Source organism: Triticum dicoccoides, chromosome 3A, assembly GCF_002162155.2.
Source record: "Triticum dicoccoides isolate Atlit2015 ecotype Zavitan chromosome 3A, WEW_v2.0, whole genome shotgun sequence".
NCBI lineage: Eukaryota > Viridiplantae > Streptophyta > Magnoliopsida > Poales > Poaceae > Triticum > Triticum dicoccoides.
This window is the reverse complement of record NC_041384.1, coordinates 683,870,853-683,890,497: the sequence shown is the minus strand read 5'-3', so window position 1 is coordinate 683,890,497 and position 19,645 is coordinate 683,870,853. Positions and strand designations below refer to the sequence as shown.

At 47.4% G+C, this 19,645-nt stretch overlaps 1 protein-coding gene and 2 long non-coding RNA genes across 3 annotated transcripts; 1 reads left to right on the top strand and 2 right to left on the bottom strand.

The window, feature by feature from the left end:
- The first annotated feature begins 6,520 nt into the window (after positions 1–6,520).
- On the top strand, positions 6,521–6,955 carry LOC119272853. The gene is made up of 2 exons (XR_005134799.1): positions 6,521–6,640; positions 6,731–6,955. It is a non-coding gene; the product is annotated as an uncharacterized LOC119272853 (long non-coding RNA).
- A 1,770-nt stretch (positions 6,956–8,725) lies between these two features.
- LOC119270190 lies at positions 8,726–10,023 on the bottom strand. The gene is made up of 2 exons (XR_005133977.1): positions 9,980–10,023; positions 8,726–8,994 (listed from the first exon to the last, which is right to left on the bottom strand). It is a non-coding gene; the product is annotated as an uncharacterized LOC119270190 (long non-coding RNA).
- Positions 10,024–10,384: 361 nt separating this feature from the next.
- On the bottom strand, positions 10,385–17,257 carry LOC119272869. Its single transcript, XM_037554229.1, has 7 exons — positions 17,071–17,257; positions 11,790–12,104; positions 11,508–11,720; positions 11,323–11,415; positions 11,122–11,205; positions 10,547–10,934; positions 10,385–10,446 (listed from the first exon to the last, which is right to left on the bottom strand). The coding sequence occupies exons 2-7, from the start codon at positions 12,102–12,104 to the stop codon at positions 10,385–10,387; spliced, it is 1,155 nt and encodes a 384-aa protein (XP_037410126.1). The 5' UTR covers positions 17,071–17,257.
- Between the last annotated feature and the right edge of the window lie 2,388 nt (positions 17,258–19,645).

Genomic DNA, 19,645 nt, shown 5'->3' with positions numbered 1-19,645 from the left:
TGGACTCGCCCCAAGCAGGGCCGCAAAAGCCCCTCTCAACCTCTTCGCCGTAGGCGCCGACCTGACAAAAGAATATTGACGTCAAGCCTCGGCGGCAGAAACCAAGCAAAGCACAAATTGAGCACTTACTGGTCGTCGCTCGCGGACTCAAGCAACCTCCGACCAAACTTGAAGCCCGAGAGCCTGCAGCTGGGGTCAGCCTCGGGAGGCCCGGAAGCAGAAGGCACGTCGGGAGGGCTGGGACTGGCCTCAGACCGCCCAGGGACCAGAGCGGACCCTAGGGGAACCAGCCCCGACCTGCCCTTCCTTGTGACCAAGGGAGAGTCCTCCCCTCCTCGCCTGGCGTCGGCATTGTCATCATCCGGCATGGAGCGAAGGGCCCGAGACCTGCGCCGAGGGAAGGACTCCCCCGACTCTTCACCATTCGCCTCAGAGTCAGACTCCTCCTCCTCCGCCTCTTCTTCCCCCTCACTCCCGCTGGAGCTGCCAGAGGACACGTTCACTATCGCCAGCGCCGCAAGATCCTCGGGAGCTTCCGCGGGCACCAGCCCCTGACCATTGAAGGTGGGCATGGCGTTCACCACTTGCTCCCAGTCGTCAAGAAGGAACAGGGGGACGGGGGCGCCCACCGGGCTCGCCACGTCTCCCCCAACCAAGGAATGGAGGGCCGCGACCAGATTGTCGTCGGACAAGGCCTCAGAGCTTAGGCGCAAGACGTCGTCTGCTTCCCCAACCCTCCACAACGGAAGCAAGTGCTCCTGGAGTGGAGCCACCCGGTGCTCCAAGAACTCACTCAGGAGCGTGGCCCCGGTCAGCTTCGCCGCCCCCAAGTAGCTTGGCCTCTTCAGCACCGCCTTCACACGAGGGTCGAAGAGCTCCGCGCGGGGCCACGCGTCGATAGCCTTGGGCTGCCCCGTAGGCAACACCAGACGGGGGTGGATGCGCCCGATGTCCACCATGACCCACTTGCTCCGGAAGCCTTCGATCCTCTTCCCAGGCTTCGAGATAGCATTGGAATTGGAGTATGCAATGAAGCTCGCACATGCGGAGATATGGCTACCAGAAACCCGGAGGGAAAAATAGTGACGCAACAAGGCCACCGAGGGCTTTACCCCGACGTGAGCCTCACAATAGTAAGCAAAAATCGCCAGGAGAAGAACAGAGTTGGGGTGGAGATGTTGAGCCTGCAAATTGCACCGGTGAAGAACAGCAAAGAAGAACTCAGAGAAAGGAGGCACCAGACTAGTGACGATGGCGCTCACAAAGAGCGGATAGAAGGTGCTCCCCTTGCCTTCAGGCTGGTCGGAGCCGGCCTTGAGCACAGTCGCCCCCTTGCTGCCCTGCGCCACCGTCATCAGGCGCGTAAGGGCGAGGTTCTTCTCCGACGGGTTCAGGGAATCCAGGGCCGGCGAGTACCAGGCCTCGTTCGGGGACTTGCGAGGTGCCATGGCATGCCGGATGAGAAGGATTGAGACAGATCTAGAGGATTTCGGGAGCAAGAAGGAGCAGAGAGAAAGGGGATCTGGGGCGAGGCGAACGAGAACAAAGCAAGTAGGTCTGGCCCGGGCACCTCTTTTGTCAGATGGACAGTCGCCGAGGCATCGTGGGGAAGCTCAGACGTCCACGACCAATCAGTCACCACGCGGCGCCCGAGGCCGCAGGCTTTTTGGGCCCGCGGTGCTTCGCGCTTGCCTCTCCGCTCCCCTGCTAGGACAAGCCCGGGCGCGCCTTGGGCCCGGGGGCTACTATTGGTGTTCTGGGAACGGGGGTCCCCAGACTTGCCTGCTTGCGGCCTGCGGCATGGCTCAAGTGGGGCCCCAGCGCGGCCCATCTTCATCAGCTCAAGCTCAAGACCCTCGCGAGGGGCCAAGCCTCGCGGGGCGGACGACCGGAAGCTTCCTCAGAGGCAGCCTCATCAGGTAGGCTCGCGAGGAGGCGGAGAGATCAAGGCAGAGGTACCTCGCGAGGAGCCGGTGACGCAAGCCATGACGATCGAGACCAGGCGGGCGCCGGCCTACGCAGTGTCCTTGTTTCCCCTTTGGTGCAAAGGGGGCAAGCACAGGCCAAGGCATCGGGCAAAGGTTACCATTCTGGTGCAACGAGACCAAGACCAGCAGAGCGGCAGGAGGGAGGTCACCGTGGATCCCAAGACGGCGTCACCACCTGTGCTTTTGGCAGCCGAAGACCACCTTTGGTCAGGATAACTTGTACTAGATGTTCCCTTTCAAAATGGCCAATTGTTGGCGCCCTTCCCGCTCATTATTTGGGGAGAGGCCCAGGGGCTTTATAAATAGAGCTAGCCACCACAGAGTAGAGGGAGGACATCTAGAGATCTGGTAGAGCCCTAGCAGAGAGAGATAGAGAGGCGACTGAACTCACCCAAACAGTTCATCGCACCAGCTCAAGAACACCTCTCGTGAGGCTGTTCTTCCCTTGTACTGTTCATCATCCGCCCCTGAGGCAATCTGCCACACCACACACTGGAGTAGGGTATTACACCACAAAGGTGGCCCGAACCAGTATAAACCTCGTGTCCCTTGTGTTGTTCGTTGTTTCCAGCTTAGATCACGCGAGGAGATTGGACGTAGATCGGTAGGGGAGAGATCTCCGCGTGCACCCCAGTGTTCGAACCTCAAGGGTATGCCAGAACTCAAAATCCGACAACCACGGCATCGCGACCTGGCATACCAGCGACGGCTGCAGCCTGGCTGGGGACCGGGACCTGTCGGCATAGAGCACCAAGCTGCCGCGGGGTTGGAAAAGGGGAAACCGAGCCGAAACAGGACATGCGTTCACAAATTTTCATAATAAGGATAATATCAACAAAAGACATTACAGACCATTTACATGCCCCCACGTGGTCCATCTTGATTCCTCGCAGGGAACAAAAGAAGGAAGTTCTAGGAGCCCTATCTACACGCGCCAGTGCGGCCGACGCTATCGTCAATAGTGGGCCACGGGAGGCCGGCGCCAAACCCATCCAGATCAGCGACGGCGGCTGCCGGACGCTGCGGCCTTGCTCCGGGCGCGGCGAGATCTCGGGGGCACGTAGCTGTCTTCGCTCGTCTCCGGAGTCTCGTCGGGCTTCGGAGAACCGTTGGACCACCAGGAGCCGCCACTACTGCTGGGGGAGCTGCTGGCGAATCCAGCGGCAGGCTCAGCGTTGGCCGCTGCGCCGTCCTGACGACCCCCTTTAGGACAACACTCCAAGCGGCGACCCTCCTCGTCGAAGACCTTGAAGAACATCATGGAGGCGCCATCGTACTCGAAATGGATGGCGAGGATGCCTTCCGCACGGCAGACTCGAGCAACCTCGCCCCAGCCACGGGTCATGAAGACCTTGCCAAGGGAGATGGCTTCAACCTCCGCTCCAGCCGCTGGGGCGTCGCAGTCGGCGTGCTGCAGCCAAAGCTCGAGGGGCCCCTCGGTGGCATCTCGGCGGAGATCAACTGCGGAAAATGAATCCAAGTGTGCGGAGGCATCGCCGCCCACACCACGAGCTCGCGCGAGGAGTCCGCAGCGTGGGCTCCTATGGTGACGATGCGGCGACCACGAGCAGGGCGTGGGCGGAGCCGCTCGCCACCTCTCCCTCCGGAGCCCTCGGTTTGGGCGTACAGAGGCAGCGGATACCCGGGAGGTAGCAGCTCGCACCAAGGCCTCGACACCTCCGGCCTCACGACTACGTCGCGGCGGTGGGCCAGCCTCTTCTTCGGCGGAAGTGGCCCGGGCTCGTCGCTGGGAGGCTTTTCCTTTCTCTGCGGCCGAGAACCTCCGTATTGGCGCCATGAGTGTCGCTGCTAGCGATGAAGCAAGGGAGAAGAAGCGAGCGGAGCAAGAAGGGATGAGCGACGGGGGCTCCGTCCCCTCCTCATTTATAGAGGGAGAAGGCCAACCGGCAATCCCCATGATATAAGGTAATAATGACCTTTTTTTTGCATGCGACAGGGACTCGTCGAGTCGGGAAGTTGCCAAGGCAGCTCGGGGAAGCGGAGACGCCCACGTCCCATCAATCGCCACGTGTCAGTCAGGGCCGCGGGCTGTTAGGTCCCGTGGCGCTCCGCACTGGCCCCTTGGCTTTGCCTCGAAGCCAAGTTCAAGTGTGCCTTAGGCCCGGGGGCTACTGTCGGCGTCCTGGGAATGGGGGTCCCCAGACTTGCCTGCCTGCGGCCCACGGTGTGGCTCCGCCAGTGGCCCTGTACGACCCATCTTCAGCAGCAAACACTCAAGACCCTCGCGAGGGGCCGAGCCTCGAGAGGGACCGAGCCTCGCGAGGCGAACGACGCAAGACCTCCTCGGGGGTGGCCTCACCAGGCTGGCTCGCGAGGGGCGGAGAGATCAAGCCAAGGGGCACCTCGCGAGGTCCCTATGACACAAGCCATGACGACTAAGGTCAGGCGGGCACTAGCGCGCAGAGTGTCCTCGTTTCCTCTTTGGCGCTGAAGGGGCTAGCGCAGACGAGGAGTCCCGAGGCATCAGGCAAAGGTTTCCATATATGTGCAATGAAACCAAGGCCAGCAGGACGGCATGACGGAGGTCACCGTGGAGCCCAAGACGGCGTCACCACCAGAGCCTTTGGCAGGCGAAGACCACCTTTTGTCAGGATAGCTTGTACTAGTTGTCCCCCTTGAAACTGGCTGTTGTGGGATCCCTTCCCTCCTAATATTTGGGGAGAGGACCAGGGCCTCTATAAATAGGACTATCCACCACCGTAGGTAGGGATCGGATCGAATATCATCTCATCTTGGACTAGATCCATTCCACCCTCATACGCACAAGCTCACCAAGCACAAGAGCACCTCTCCTCAGGAGGCTGTTCTTCCCTTGTACTTGTTTATCCTCATCCCAAGAGGCAATCCACCACACCACACTGGAGCAGGGTATTACACCACATCGGTGGCCCGAACCAGTATAAATCTTTTTTCCCTTTGTTCTGTGAGCTGGACGTGCTGAGCCTTGATATTGTGGTGAGGGCGCGAGCTAGAGGGGGGAGAGATCTTCGTGCGCACCCCACTGTTCGAACCTCAAGGGTTTTGCCGGAACCCGAAATCTGACACCCTCCACCACACTCTCACATTCATCTATCTCCCAAACCCTAAAACCTATCTCGGCCCCACCGAAATACATACATCCAGACCCACCGAGATACACTTGACATAGCCACTGGCTAAACCCTAGCAACTCGGTCCCACCGAGATGACCCTTCGGTCTTATCGAAGAGCACTTTCCAACCTTCTGTAACCTATCGATTTCATCTCGGAAATTCCAAGTGGTTTCGATTATTGTCACCGCATTGTGGAAAGTGATTAGGTCATCACCATTCAGTCTCACCGAGCTGTTCCATATGGTCTCACCGAAAAGCATAAAGTCCAAATCTTTTGTACTAGTCAGTCTCATCGAGTGTCTTCATCCTGTCCCACAGAGTAGTGCATAAAGATGTGTAACGGTTATATTTTCTGTGTTGCCTAGCTTGCGCTCGCCTGAATATTTGCTCCTTGTGACATACCCATAATTTTTAATGTGATTACCTTTTGTCGTTACGAATTAGAACTCAATGTATGACCTTTTATGTGTTCACCCTTCAGATTGTTGAACATGCATGCATTCATTTTTTTGATTCACCGTGCTTGCATACGTACTTCCGTCCTTGTTATATAATTAAGTGAAATTATGATATAGTCATATTTATTTTGAACGTTAGGGCCTTGTTTAGCAGTTTTTTTCTAAGGGCCCTAAATTCCTAAAGACTAGTCTCATTCAAATCCATTTTGATCTTAAGAACAGGTTGTGACATCAATACATATATGCTACTGGACCTTAGCTGGCCAAACGTGCCGGCCCGGCCCGGCTCGCCTACTGCAGCCCAGGCATGGCCCGATTGCTAATCGGGCCGGCCCACCGGCACGCCAGGCACGCTAATCTGACTGCTATTTGGCGCACTGCGTGTTTTTAGCCTATTTTTACATGTTGGGCCATATGGAGATATATATAAATAAAAAAACATAATCGGGTCATGCCGTGCTGGCCCGCGTGCTCAGCCTAGCAGCCCAAGCACGGCCCAGTGTGTGCCGCTTGCTGGGCCCGACCCATTTAGCCTGTGTCGTGCCTGGCCCACGGCGGGCCGTGCCGGCGTGCTCTTGGGCCGGTCTAGTTGGCCTAGCCCATTTGACCAGCTATAATTGGTACCAATTTAATGCTTTAGTTATCCTGAAGGTTTAGGAGAAAGTTTTTAATTTCCTATATCAACTATGGAGAGAAATAAATGCCTAAATCAAATCTTCACATAAAAGGGGTAAAAATGCATGTATAATTATAAACGAGCTATTATTTATCGACACGTAAATTTAAACACAATACTAGCTAAGTTTAGCTCTTCAACAAACATAGGACGTAAATAAACATAACCATTAGGATAAGCATTGATGCCAAAAATTAATATCTCATAAAAATAACCATGTTAGTATCCACGTAATTTAACTATATATATGAAATCATGAATGTGCTCATACTTTCATCTACTCGAGTTTGGAAGGATATCTGAAAATACATCATCGACACATGACGAACATGGGTAAAGGACCAGTGGGAACCAACAAGACATTGATATGCTTGTGGTTGGTGATGCTGCTTCTCCTTTCGTCTAGTAGGAACACAATTAACCTACACATCTCCAGTTCATACTAATCCAAGTTAACTTAATTACTTGATTCTTATTGTTTGCTAATGGATGTAGAAAAGATGAGATCTGATGGTTGTGAAGATCATGATAGCCAAACCTGGGATGGCAACATGTGTGTAAAGCACGGCACCTGCAATGTGGTCTGCCAGAGAGAGGGTTATGACAGAGGCCGCTGCTACGTGACTGTATGCAGGTGCTACGAGAACTGCACTGCTCTACCAATTTAGGCATGCTTGATCGGTCTGCTAGTCATGCAATAAAATAAAGGTTTATGCTTGATGGTGTAATGTTCACTTGCTCTTTTTTGCCCGCTTTTTCTTGATTATGATTAACACTGCTCATTGCAGCCATCGTCTATTAGTTTTCAATGGCAACATTAGCAAATTACTGAACAATATCAACCGCCCGCAAGATTGGTTGAAAAGTGCGGCTGCGAGATCGGTTCGCCCGCCGTGAGATCGACAGTAGAGAAGAACCTTTTTCCGCGAGTTTGAGGGACGTGCGGCTGCTTACACTTCCCTATTTTTTCAGTTGGTGTCTTGGACATCTAAAGCCCAGTAGGCCCAAACAATGGCAGGTCGTCCATTTTGTTACAGGAGCAGCGGCCCATCCCGTATAGTGATATGTGGTTACTTATGAGCTTTCGCAAATCGATCTAACAGCCAAAAATTCTTAAACTTGTAGATCTGATGGCCAGAAGCCTTGACGGGTTGAGAGGGCAGAAAAAGTGCTCAGTTATAATTTATTTAAATAAATTAAATGTGCCATGTTATGCTCTTAGCCTATTATTACTGTGTGCGGTGTTGTGTTGTTAGCCTGCTACTTCGCACACCAAGCACAAGCAGACGGTTCTCGTTTTACACATCCAGGAGCATACCATGAACTGAACATGGCTACATTTTACACACACACACACATACTTGAGAGGCAAACAACCAGGTACGGTACGGATTAGGATGAGTCAGAGTGGTGAGACATGTGACATGAAGAGAAATGATGTCAAAACCTATGATGGGCCCGAGTACACTTGTCGAACGGACGGACAATATTAGCAATTGTCGTAAGAGAAACTCCATGGTGACGGATTTTGGAGGCATATTGACTTTGAATCATTTGACACTCGCGAACTTTTGTGTAAAATTTAGGTGACTAATACGCCGTTCACGGGCCATAAGGAACGAGCAACTAACTTATTGCTAATCATGCATATAGATGTGTGCGATCCAATGAGTGTAGTTGTGCAATGTGGATTCTTCTACTTCATTACTTACAGTGATAATTTAAGAGGATATGTGGATATTTATTTAAGGGCGAATTGGATTCATGCCATTGTAATTTTCACAGGTTTGAAAAATGCCATTACAACACCCGAAGTTGGAAATATGCCACTACAACTTTCTCATACCTCTACCTATGCCATTTTCTGTAATATCAGTCTAAATACTGCCCTTATACGCCCCGTATTTATTCACATAGCATTATACGGCTGGAGGCGGGTGCGGATGCACCTCACTACTAGAGACATGAGTTTTAGCCACCAAGGTGATCGGTTGCTAAAGGTACAAAATTGGTGGCTAGTGGTCTATTGGTACCAACACTACTTGGTCGCTTCGTGGTGGCTATAGTCTAGTTGCTATAGATATTGAGCGACCAACATTGAGAACCCTGGTCACTAAATGTCATACCAATAGCTACCAACCAAATCTGGTGACTAATGGCATCTAGGGACCAAGGGAGACTTGGTGACTGATGACATCTAGAGACCATGGACGACTTGGTTGCTAAAAATGTACAGCAACCATGTACATGGTTAGTGGTTAGAGATATCAAGTGACCAGCCAAGGCTTGGTGACTAAAAGAATGCAGAGACCAACTACATGTTGGAGACTAGACATCTTTTGTAACCAAAAAATTGTAAACCTTGGTAACTACAGGCATGAGAAAGAAACTATATCATAGGTACAATATATTGTCACACGCTGACATTTGCAGTATGCAAGAAATCTCAGAATTTTAGACATTTGGCAGTTCAGAATCAACATTTAGAAGTTCAGAATCAACATTTGTAAACTTATGATCCAAACATTACATGCTAAACTGAATTTTGTTTTGCAAGTAGGAAATACCACTCTAGCATTTGCAAAGTACAGTACCACGTTTAGTACTGATCTGAACATATGATCCAATCAGTAAACCCCAATATGATCCAAACATTACATTTAGCATTTGTACACTGAATTTTCTTTAGATCCAACTAGTTTTCTCTTCTCAGTCTTTAGCGCGAGTATTGCTTTCCGCTGCTCCTCCAAGGTCATCTCCTATATAATGGTGGCCAGAGCACATGTTATTTCATTAACAACACCAGACATAACAAACATCAGAAAGAGTGCAAGCATGCCAATAAACTAAGCTAGAGACACCAAATTGTCAGTCACTTGATCAGCTTTGCCATAGCTCAAAAGCTCAACAACATCACAGGAAGAAAAACTGCACACATACACAGGAAATACATTTGTACGTAGCTAACTCTGAATCACCTACCTACTTTGCCACCTACCTACTTTTAATTTCTACTATACATTTGTACATAGCTAACTCTGAATCACATTATTCTCCAACTCCCATGGGTCAGAAACCAATAACTATCCAATTGTCCACCAAGAAACGTCGCTGGATAATGAACTAACGAATCGTGTGAAACCAACATTAAGGAACATGGTCAGGTCAGGTCTAGCAAAAGTAAACAGACTGCATACGTGATTACATCCAAGACTTGAGCTAATCTACGTACACTTAATATTATCAGTGTCGCAGCAAACTAATCAAATAAAAATGAGCACATTAAATTAACTTAAACTGGTGTTAATAACCAGAGTGCATGGGTGGTGGCAGAACTCGACTAAGCGAGAGTAAATGTGGTCAAGAGAATTCAGTCAGATAAGTAGATTGATCTGGCATTTTGAAGAAGCAACAGGGTGGATCTAGGTGCACCGGCACACCCAAAAATTCAGAGGCCAGTAGTGTTTAAGGCTAGCTAATCGTCAATGAAGAAATGGCAAGTTAACTAGTGCCAAGCCGTGTCATTCGCTCAAGACGAGAAAGACAAGCTTGTGCCGGGGATTAACTAATAGAATGACTAGGTAAGGCAGAGAATTAATCGGCAATGCAATGTGCCTTTCTTGAGATGTGGTAGCAGGCACGAAAAGCAGGGAAAGTGCAGCATTGAATCGTGTCGGCCAGGGGAAAGCACTGCAGGAGCGTGTTTGGTTGGTGAGGTAAACAACATAAAATAAAGCTAGCAACCTGATCATGAATACCTGGACCCTCCATCCGACACCAGAGAGCCTGTGATTCACAAATTTGGACCATCAAGATTAAGATCATGAAGAAATTTGCCAAATCACATAGTATTTTGATTGTTTGAAGCAGAGGCAAACTGATCATACCATTGCCAGAAGAAGAAGAAGTTGGAGCAGGTCTATATCCTGGCCTCAAATGACTGTTGAAAATGTATACATGTATTACTAGCTATACATTAGAATTTGTAAGTCCATATATTCATGATGAGTATCTTCATTTTCTGTTACAGAATTATTAGCAAGAACTATCTTGATTAGAAGATCTCGATACCAAGTACACTACTATATCTAAGCAAGCTGCAGGTGTAGGAGGCATCATCTAAAATACCAGTGCATGGGAAAAATAACATTACCTTGCAAATGATCTTGGAAAACTTGACATCCTTTCTACAGTGTTAGACATCAGCGAACCTGTGGCAGAAATTGGAATGCTTTATAAAAGGCAATATGCTACATGTATTTTTAGTGAATAAAAAATGCCAAAAATAGTTGAGATTGATGTGTTGCATACCTATTCCGTCAGATGGCATTGGCCGCTCAGTTGTGAAACCTAGCCCTGTTGCACTAGTGCCGTCCATAGGAGGTGAAATGCCAACCAAGTTAGACACGACACTTTGTAGCCAATCGATCTTCTTCTGTTGAGCTTCAAGTTGAGATTGTTGAGCCTCAATTTGAGTTTGCTGCGTAGCAACAATCTCCTTTGTAGAGGCCAATTCTTCCACTACATGCTGAGTTGAGCTTGATGTGCTTGAGTAAGCCCTTCTATTTGGTTTTGGTCCATGACCCCGACCTCTGACGTAACCATATGCCTTACCTAGCACATGCTCGCAAATCTGTTGCTCTGTTAAAGGTACTTCACCCTCCTCTATAGGTTCCTTTTGCTTTTGCAACATTTCTTCCTGCATTAATAATTATTTGTACCTATATCATGCACATCTTCCTAATAATAGTGCATCATCTAGTTCTGCCATCACTACTACTTAAAAGTACAAGAACAATTTCTTGCTCTCTAGTTCTCATTTGTATCTAAGTATTCCCATTGCTTAATCTCTCTCAACAGAAATTAATTTGTTACATGGTACTTACATGTTTATTCCTGGCATCTTCTGATGCCCATCCCTTCTTATCACTAGAGTAACACTCCTTGTATAGTCTGATATCGCCACAATTCTGATAATACAAGATTCAAATTCAAAAGACATGAATATAATAAGACAGCTACAAGTTTTGATATTCTGCTTTCACCACAATTGTGACACAAGATAAAGATAAGTAATAGTGACTTACTAATTCATGTTGAACCGCTACAAATGACTTTGTTCCCTTCTTGTGAACATAAGGTAGGTTTGAGCGGTTAGCCTTCCCAATTGTGGACCGTTTCTGCATATGGTAGTTTTTTGTAAACAAATAAGGCAGGGTCAAGTGATAAGATAGATGCAAAACTGTTGACATCCATTCAAAGACTACCATACCTTAAATTCTTCTGTTTCAAAATGATCACAGAGCCAAATCCAGTCTCCAACTCTATTATCAATAAGGGGAGGATATGGATTGCTTCTAGCATCATCACCAGATTTTACATAATGTTCATAACACTTGTGACGGAAACTTTTGTAGCTTGAAGAGAATAGCAGATCCACACAGCCTTTGATATGATCTTGGGTGAAATCAAGATTGAACTTAAGCTACGAAGAAAGAACTCAAAGTTAAAACTATACATATTCTAAGTTAGAAAGTTTGATAATCTTACATACCTTTAGAAGTTCATACAACGGCTCCTTATCATCCTCAGTCAGACTATGCCACCCGGCACGTTGGATAGGTGCATGGTACCGTGTAAGAAGTCCAATCTCTCTGGAAAGTAATTCATTATTTTCTCCAATAGGTCTTCTCTCTTCGGAGATGGTCAAGTTTAGTGGATGACCTGCCCTTTTGATCAAACGCTCCAAGCCCTTTCCCTTATTTATCCCACGTACCTTCCTGGATTTTGATGCTGAGGTACTCCCAGAATGTTGACCTTGAGATTGCGGGGCATTTCTTGGTGGCCGGACTGTTCGTCCAGGTCCCATCTACCATAGAATTAAAAGAATGGAACAATACCCAGATTGTTTATATTAGGAAGATAGGGAAATCAGATTTGCTACGTCAACAGAAATAAACCACGAGTTACATAGTAATTAGATATATTGTGGCAACATAAATAAATCATAAGTATCAATAATAATTCGAAATAACATGAGACAGGACATATATAGTCTAATATAACCTAAAACAAGATACATATAGTCTGATATAACCTGAAACAGGATACATATAGTCTGATATACACTGAAATAGAACACCATTATTCTAATATAACCTGACACGGGACACATGTAGTCTAACATAACCTGAAATAGGAGACATATAACCCGATACAACACATAATTATTCTACTACTCTGGTTCCTCTTCAGAATTATCCTGAGAGACATGGCTCTCCTTCAAAGATGCCAACTCTTTTGGATCAGTAACAATTTCTGGTGCAACATCATGTCGACACGAGATATTGCCTTCAAAAGTTTCATCTATGGAAACATTGGTAGCTTCCTCCTCTTGAAATGCAATATCATCGCTAGCATCATCTTCATTGACTTGATTCCAAACCTCTGGATCAAAAAGATGGCGATGCGGAGCCTTCTGCACAACTAGCCAATCTCCCTTCAATTTTGTATCACGTACATAGAAGACTTGGCTCACTTGACTAGCTAGTACAAAGGAGTCATTTTGGTACCACTTGCTTCCTGTATTAACACTAACAAAGTCGTCATCGATCCTCACAGGCTTGTTACTCTCTAAATCATACCATTCACACTCAAATAAAGCAACATGTCGATCATTGGGGTAATCCAGGACATATATATTTTTAAGAATACCATAATATGTGATATTTTGCCCCTTATGTTGTCCCTCTGTGCATACACCACTGTTCTGACTTTTACGACCCTCTTCACGCTCCTTTGTCAAGAATCTAACACCACCAGCAATGCATCCTGAGAATCTGTGTACTCTCTTATGCGGTCCAATTGCCAATGCATACAAACAGTCAGACACTAGGGATGCTCCTTGGTTGCGCAGATTGATCACCTAAATTCCACAAGTAATGCAAGTTAACTCATGGAAGCCATTGCCTGGATTGTTCTAGCATGATTGGCGAAGCCATTGCAAGTTAACTCAAGTAATAGCATGGACTTACTCTTTGGCGCAGCCATGAACCAAACTGTTCACGTTGCCTATTTTCAATATTATCTGCACCTTCAACCAGTAGGGCATCCTCATGCTCACTAGAAAGAAATGTCGAGGGATGAGTTTCTAACTAGTTGAGGATGTATAATTATAACTTAAAGTTTATAACATGTATACTTACTATAGGTATTCTTGTAGTTCCTCACAATTATTTAGCACATACCAAGACAAAGAATCATACTGATCTTGTGTTAACATAAGGTCATCCCTATGGCCAAAAGCACGGAAACTAGTTGAGAATACCGAGAAACGATCAAGTGGTTGTCTCTCCCCATCAAAGTTCCGCTCTTGTCTATTGAACCTTGTCTCAATTCCATGTAGATACATGGAGCAGAATGTTGAGCACTCCTTCATAACATAAGCTTCAGCAATTGAACCCTCTGGGTGTGCCCTATTGCTCACCATGCCTTTCAAAGTACCAAGAAACCTGCAGCCCAAATTTTCTTACTACAACACATTTTTACACACTAATAGAACTGTAAAGGGTGGAAGGACTAATGTTATGAAGAACAAGCTACCTTTCAACGAAGAACATCCATCTATATTGTACAGGACCTCCAAGCCTTGCTTGTTGTGGTAGATGCACTGCTAAGTGCACGCTGATATCAAAGAATGCAGGTGGGAGAATCATTTCTAGTTTGCACAACACAATTACTATTTGTTGTTCCAACTTATCCAAGATATCCAGCTTCAATGTCTTGGAGCATAATTGGCGAAAAAAACTACCAAGCTGCAGAAGTGCATCACATATATCTTTGTGCAGAAATCCTTGCATTCCAATAGGGAGTATTCTCTGAAGAAGAATATGGTAGTCGTGTGTCTTCAACCCAGTTATTTTCCCATCTTTACTTATACCTTTTGATATATTTGCAGCAAATCCATCTGGGAAGCAAATAGATTCTAGGAATTGCAGAAACTCAAGTTTCTCATCTCTGGTTAATGTGTACCATGCATGATGCTTTTCTACGCTACTTCCCGTATCATTCAAGTGTAGATCTTCTCTGATATTCATGTCTTCTAAGTCTTTGCGGGCCTTAAGTGTGTCCTTGGACTTGCCATCTATGTTTAATAAAGTCCCGAATAAGCTCTCACAAATGTTCTTTTCAATGTGCATGACATCAAGATTGTGTGGCAATTTCAGATCCTTCCAATATGGTAGCTCAAACAAGATGCTCATCTTTGTGAAATTTTTCCCTGGCATGTCCTTTGAAGATGCCTTTCTTTTCTTATTTCCAGGGTGTTTTCCGTATTTGAAGCCCTGGAGATGATCTAACTTCTGCAACAATTCAAAAATGTCTTTCCCAGATAGTTGTTTTGGTGGCAACACTTTCTCATTCTTACCATTGAAGGCCTTACTTTTGCGCCACCTATGGCGAATAGGCAAGTACCTCCTATGGCCTAAGAAACCAATTTTGCTTCGAAGTGGTTGCGAATAGGTTCCATCTAGGCAAACAGGGCATGCCTTGTAGCCCATTGTAGAATACCCAAATACTGAACCTAGTGCTGGAAGGTCGTGGATAGTCCATAGCAATATTGCACGCATATTGAAAGTACCTCCTTCAACAGCGTCAAAAGTAACAACTCCTGGATTAAATAATTGCTTTAGTTCTTCAACCAATGGCCTCAAATACACATCAATGTCCCTTCCCGGTGACTTCTTCCCAGGGATCAATAATGTCATGAGCAGGAAGGGCTCTTTCATGCTTCTCCATGGAGGCAAGTTATACACAACTACAATGACAGGCCACACACTATATGAGCTACTCATAATTCCAAATGGGTTGAAACCATCGGTGCCAACCCCGAGCCGCAAATGGCGAGGGTCTTCTTCCAGCCAGAGATATTTCTTATCCATATGTTTCCAAGCATCGCCATCCGGAGGACCCCTCAACACATTTGGTTCGACAACTCTCTTATCCCTATGATAACGCAAATCTGAAGCTATTTCCTTGTTCATGAACAACCCTTGTAATCTAGGGATTAAGGGAAAGTAGCGCAACACTTTCTGAGGTACTTGCTTCCCCTTGCCCTTCTGTGTCTTCCACCTCGATTCCTTACAAACTGGGCACTCATCCTTGTCCTCATGCTCCTTCCAGAATAGAACACAATCATTTTTGCAAGCATCAATACTTTCATAACCTAGCCCTAGATCTCTCAACATCTTCTTTGCTTCATAGTACGTGGCTGGAAGCGAGTTACCAGCTGGCAAAGCCTCCTTTTGAAGCTTGAGTAACATGTCAAAAGATTTGTTGCTCCAATGGTTAAGATCTTTGAGGTGTACCAGCTTTAAAACAAAGGATAGCACCGAGTGGCCTTTGCAGCCCGGGTATAGCTCACGTTGTGCACTTCTCAGCAAGCCGTCAAATCTGGTCGATGACTCATTGGGCTCCGGAATGCTACCTCCAGCAGGATTATGGTTCTCTTGCTCATCAACCCCAACCGTGGCTCTATGGATATCTCCTAGCAGATCTTGGACCATATCAAATCCATCAAAATCATCAAGATCTTCCTCATTTTCAAGTGACTCATCAACTTGGTCTTCATCATTGCTAACTTGTTCTCCATGGAATATCCATTTTGTGTATGAAGTTTGTATACCATACAATAACAAATGGGTTCGAACTTGACTGACACTCTGCTGACTTATATTCATACAAGTTTCACAAGGGCAACGCATCTTATCATTGCCGCTGTTATGTTGACAAGCAAAATCAATGAATGCATTCACCCCTGAAATGTAATCACTTGAAAACCTATCAGGCAACCTCATCCAACTCTTATCCATACTATATCTTTTCCTGCACAAGCACTCTACAAGTGAACCAAAGTACTAGAAATGTAAAATATAACAACATAACCACATTAGCTACAAATCATTATATCTGCCGGTAAACACCTCAATCACGAAAGGAATCAGGCTAGATATGTCAATCATTTTCAACCAGTCCACCCGACATGATAAACTAATTGATCTACTGAATTTCGGTTAAATCAGGCTTATATTTATCAAAATAACAATCCTACAGTACCCCATATATATGTCACATTGCCACTGTATTTTCAAAAGAAAACTTGCACTTTATCAAACTAAACACGCAGCTTGCTTATGTAATTATTTTATATGTAGTAACATTATACTAAAATATAATATCACAACAACAGCAGCCATGGAACTCTATAATTTTATACTAGAATTGTATACAAAGACAGTCTTCAAATATTATACTACAACATTATACAAAGACAGTCTTCACAAAACAGTATTTGAAGATAGTCATCACAAAACTGCATATCCTTTCTAAACATTGTACTACTAACATATACTACAAGTCCTGATGTTGTAAGTATCAATATGCAGTAACATTATGCTGTATATTTTACTACAAGCAAAACCAAGACTATATGTATATTATGGCCCGGTTGGGCACGGCAGTATTGCCATTATTCTACTACTCTGGTTTTGAAGAGGATAATCTAACTCTCAGGATAATCTAACTCTCAGTATTGCCATTATTCTACACAACACATCAACCGGACCAAGCCAATATTGACATTATATTCAAATCACACAACCGAACTCTACATGGTAGGCCAAGCCAGTTTCCAAATCACAAACAGTAAGCTACATGTATATTTTACTTACACATTTCCACAAACACTTGAAGTGCATGATCTAGCCATCAAGTACTCCAAGGAAATTAATGGAGAGACACAGGGAAGGAGGCAAGGACAGAGAGGAGATCAGTCTTACGGGTTGAAGCTTTTTCTGGTGTTGACGGTGAGAGCGAGATCTCGTTGGCGAGCTTGGGGCGTCGGTTCCTGCAGAGCTGGTTGGGGTTGGGGAAGGAGGAACCCTAGGCGCCCCTTCCCTTCGACCACGCGGCCGCTGCCGCCGCTGCTTCACCTCCCCCACGCAGCCGAGCTGCCACCACCGCCGCAAGGGACAAGCCCGCCGCTGCCGTCGCGTGGAACACGCCCGTCGCCGCCGCCGTCGCGAGGAACACGCCCGCCGCTGCCGCAAGGAAGAGCCCCCCTCTCTTCTGCCGCGAGGAAAACGCCAGCCGTCGCGGGGAGCGCGCCCTCCGCCTTCCGCCGCCCCCTCCGCCGGCAGGAACGAGTCAGCCACCAAGGAACGCGTCGGCCGCCGCCAGGGATGTCGATCTGATTTGGGGGATTTGGGGAGACGCTAGGAAGGTGACTTGCCTTTTTGCATACTAGCCCTTGGTTGCTATTTCTCCACTGGATACAAAGTCGTGAGGGTACAACACATAGGCCTATGGTGACCAAGGAACTAATTAGCTGGTTGCAATTAGTACATCTTCAGCCACCAAACCGCTTGGTGACAAAATATCTGGTGGCAAATGATATATTTTCTTGTAGTGCCTACGCGCTCGCTGCGACCGTGTGGCACATCTGCTGTGCGCAGGTGTTGGTCGCCGCTCGTGTCTCCATGCCGCCACACTACCGTGCGGCTTCACCTGCGACCCCGCTGGCCGAGCACGACGAAGCCGCTCCATGCCACAGCTGCCAAATGCTGCATTCTCCATGCCGAGACCCCTCCGCCGTTCCCTGCTACCGCCTCAACGGCCCCGCCACCGGCTCGATGCCGTTGCCGCGCAGCCTCCAGTCCGGAACAAGCACGGCGCATTGCAGCGGGAACAAGTTCACGACCTCCACAGGTTGAAGGGTCCTAGGAACTCGAGCTCGGCGAATTCAACGGCGAGCCCAGCGCGCCCGGCGTGCTCCAGGACGGCCCTGCTGCAAGGGCTCAAGATGAACCCCGCCATGCACAAGGTCTCCCAAGAAGCCAAGCTTGCCATGCTCTGTCCTGTCGCGCATGCAGCGGCGGGAGCATGCTCCGAGCCGTTGCGGCCGCGCTACAGCCGCAGCCGCCGCATGTTGCATCTATCGTGCCGAGCTCCTCCGCTGTTCCCCACTACCACCTCGACGGCCGTGCCACCTCCCGATGTATTGAATACACATTGAAATACAAGCATTTATTGAACCGATATTATTTTAGGGGCATCTCCAACAGGTTGTATGTTAATTTTGTTGGTAAAATATCCATGTCATCAACTAACAAGCTATCATACAACTACTCCAATGGGTTGTATGTAAGCTATCCAATAGATGGTGAGAAAATAAATTCGATTGCTCTCTATTTCATCTTGAAGCTTGTGCAAAGATTGTTGGTTAATCTATATACAACTTTGCTCTCTCTTCACATTTAATACATGCCACATCATCACTATGTCCTAGGTGGCAAATTTACCAACACCTATCTTGCAACTGTTGGAGATGCCCTACGTAAAAAAATGGCATAGGTAGAGGTATGAGAAAGTTGTAGTGGCATATCTCCAACTTGGGTTTTTGTAATGGCATTTTTCCAAGTCATGAAAGTTACAATGGCATTTTGTACTACCGTTGCCCCCAACGGTACTACCGCTTAGCGGGACGCGGGAGGGGTATGTATCGGGCAGGGGGAGTTCTAACTCCCCCATACCCGTTCACTCGCCCTCCCCCGTCTCTTTCTCTTTCTCAGGCGCCGAAGAATAGCCCCAGCCGCCGCTCCAGCTGGCCGATTCCGTGCCGTCTTCAATGATTTCGACCAGTGGAATCGTTCCCCACCACCTCCTCTAGCCATGGACCCTGGTGGTAGTAGCTCCAAGGTCCGTCGCAAGAATGTGAACCCCCCTTCCAAGCATGGTCGCACCTATCATGCCAGAATTGTGTATTTCAAAGATGAAGAAGAGGTTGCCCCCACACCTCCGCTTGCCCATCGTCAATCTTCCAGGAACAAGGGCAAGTTAAATGTCATGTCAACCGCTGCTCGTAAGAAGAAGGAACCGGTCAAGACCGCAACTGCGTTAAAGCAGAATGAGTATTGGCAATATCGTGAGCAAAACCCCTACCTCATTCCTCAGGATCCTTGTCTGGTTGGCTCACCATTCTGGAACAAGGACCAATCACTTGTGTACTTTGATCGGATCAAGGGAAGGAAGAATATGTTTGTCAAGACCAAGTTAATCAACATGGAACATATGGAGAAGTACCAGACATACTTTGGAGAAACTCGTGCCCTCTGTGAACAACTCAACATCGCGCCCCTCTCATGACCTTCAACTATGACTTTGATGCAGATCTGGTTGCTCAGTTCTTTGCAACCATCTGGTATGGCGCCAACTCAGAGCGCACTTTGATCTGGATGACCAATGGCAGGTAGTTGCGCACCACTTGGGCTGAGTTTATGGCTCTTCTTGGATATCCTGGCGAGGGGCTGAGGAAGCCTCTTGGCCTTCGTCCTCACCACGAGGGGGGGGGGCTAC

Excerpts from the sequence above, each read along its gene's own strand:
- LOC119272869 (XM_037554229.1), bottom strand. The coding sequence starts at position 12,104 with ATGGGACCTGGACGAACAGTCCGGCCACCAAGAAATGCCCCGCAATCT. Across the intron at positions 11,721-11,789 it reads CGTTGTATGAACTTCTAAAG|CTTAAGTTCAATCTTGATTT; the intron begins GTATGTAAGATT and ends CTTTCTTCGTAG. Across the intron at positions 10,447-10,546 it reads AATGCCATCTGACGGAATAG|GTTCGCTGATGTCTAACACT; the intron begins GTATGCAACACA and ends TTTCTGCCACAG.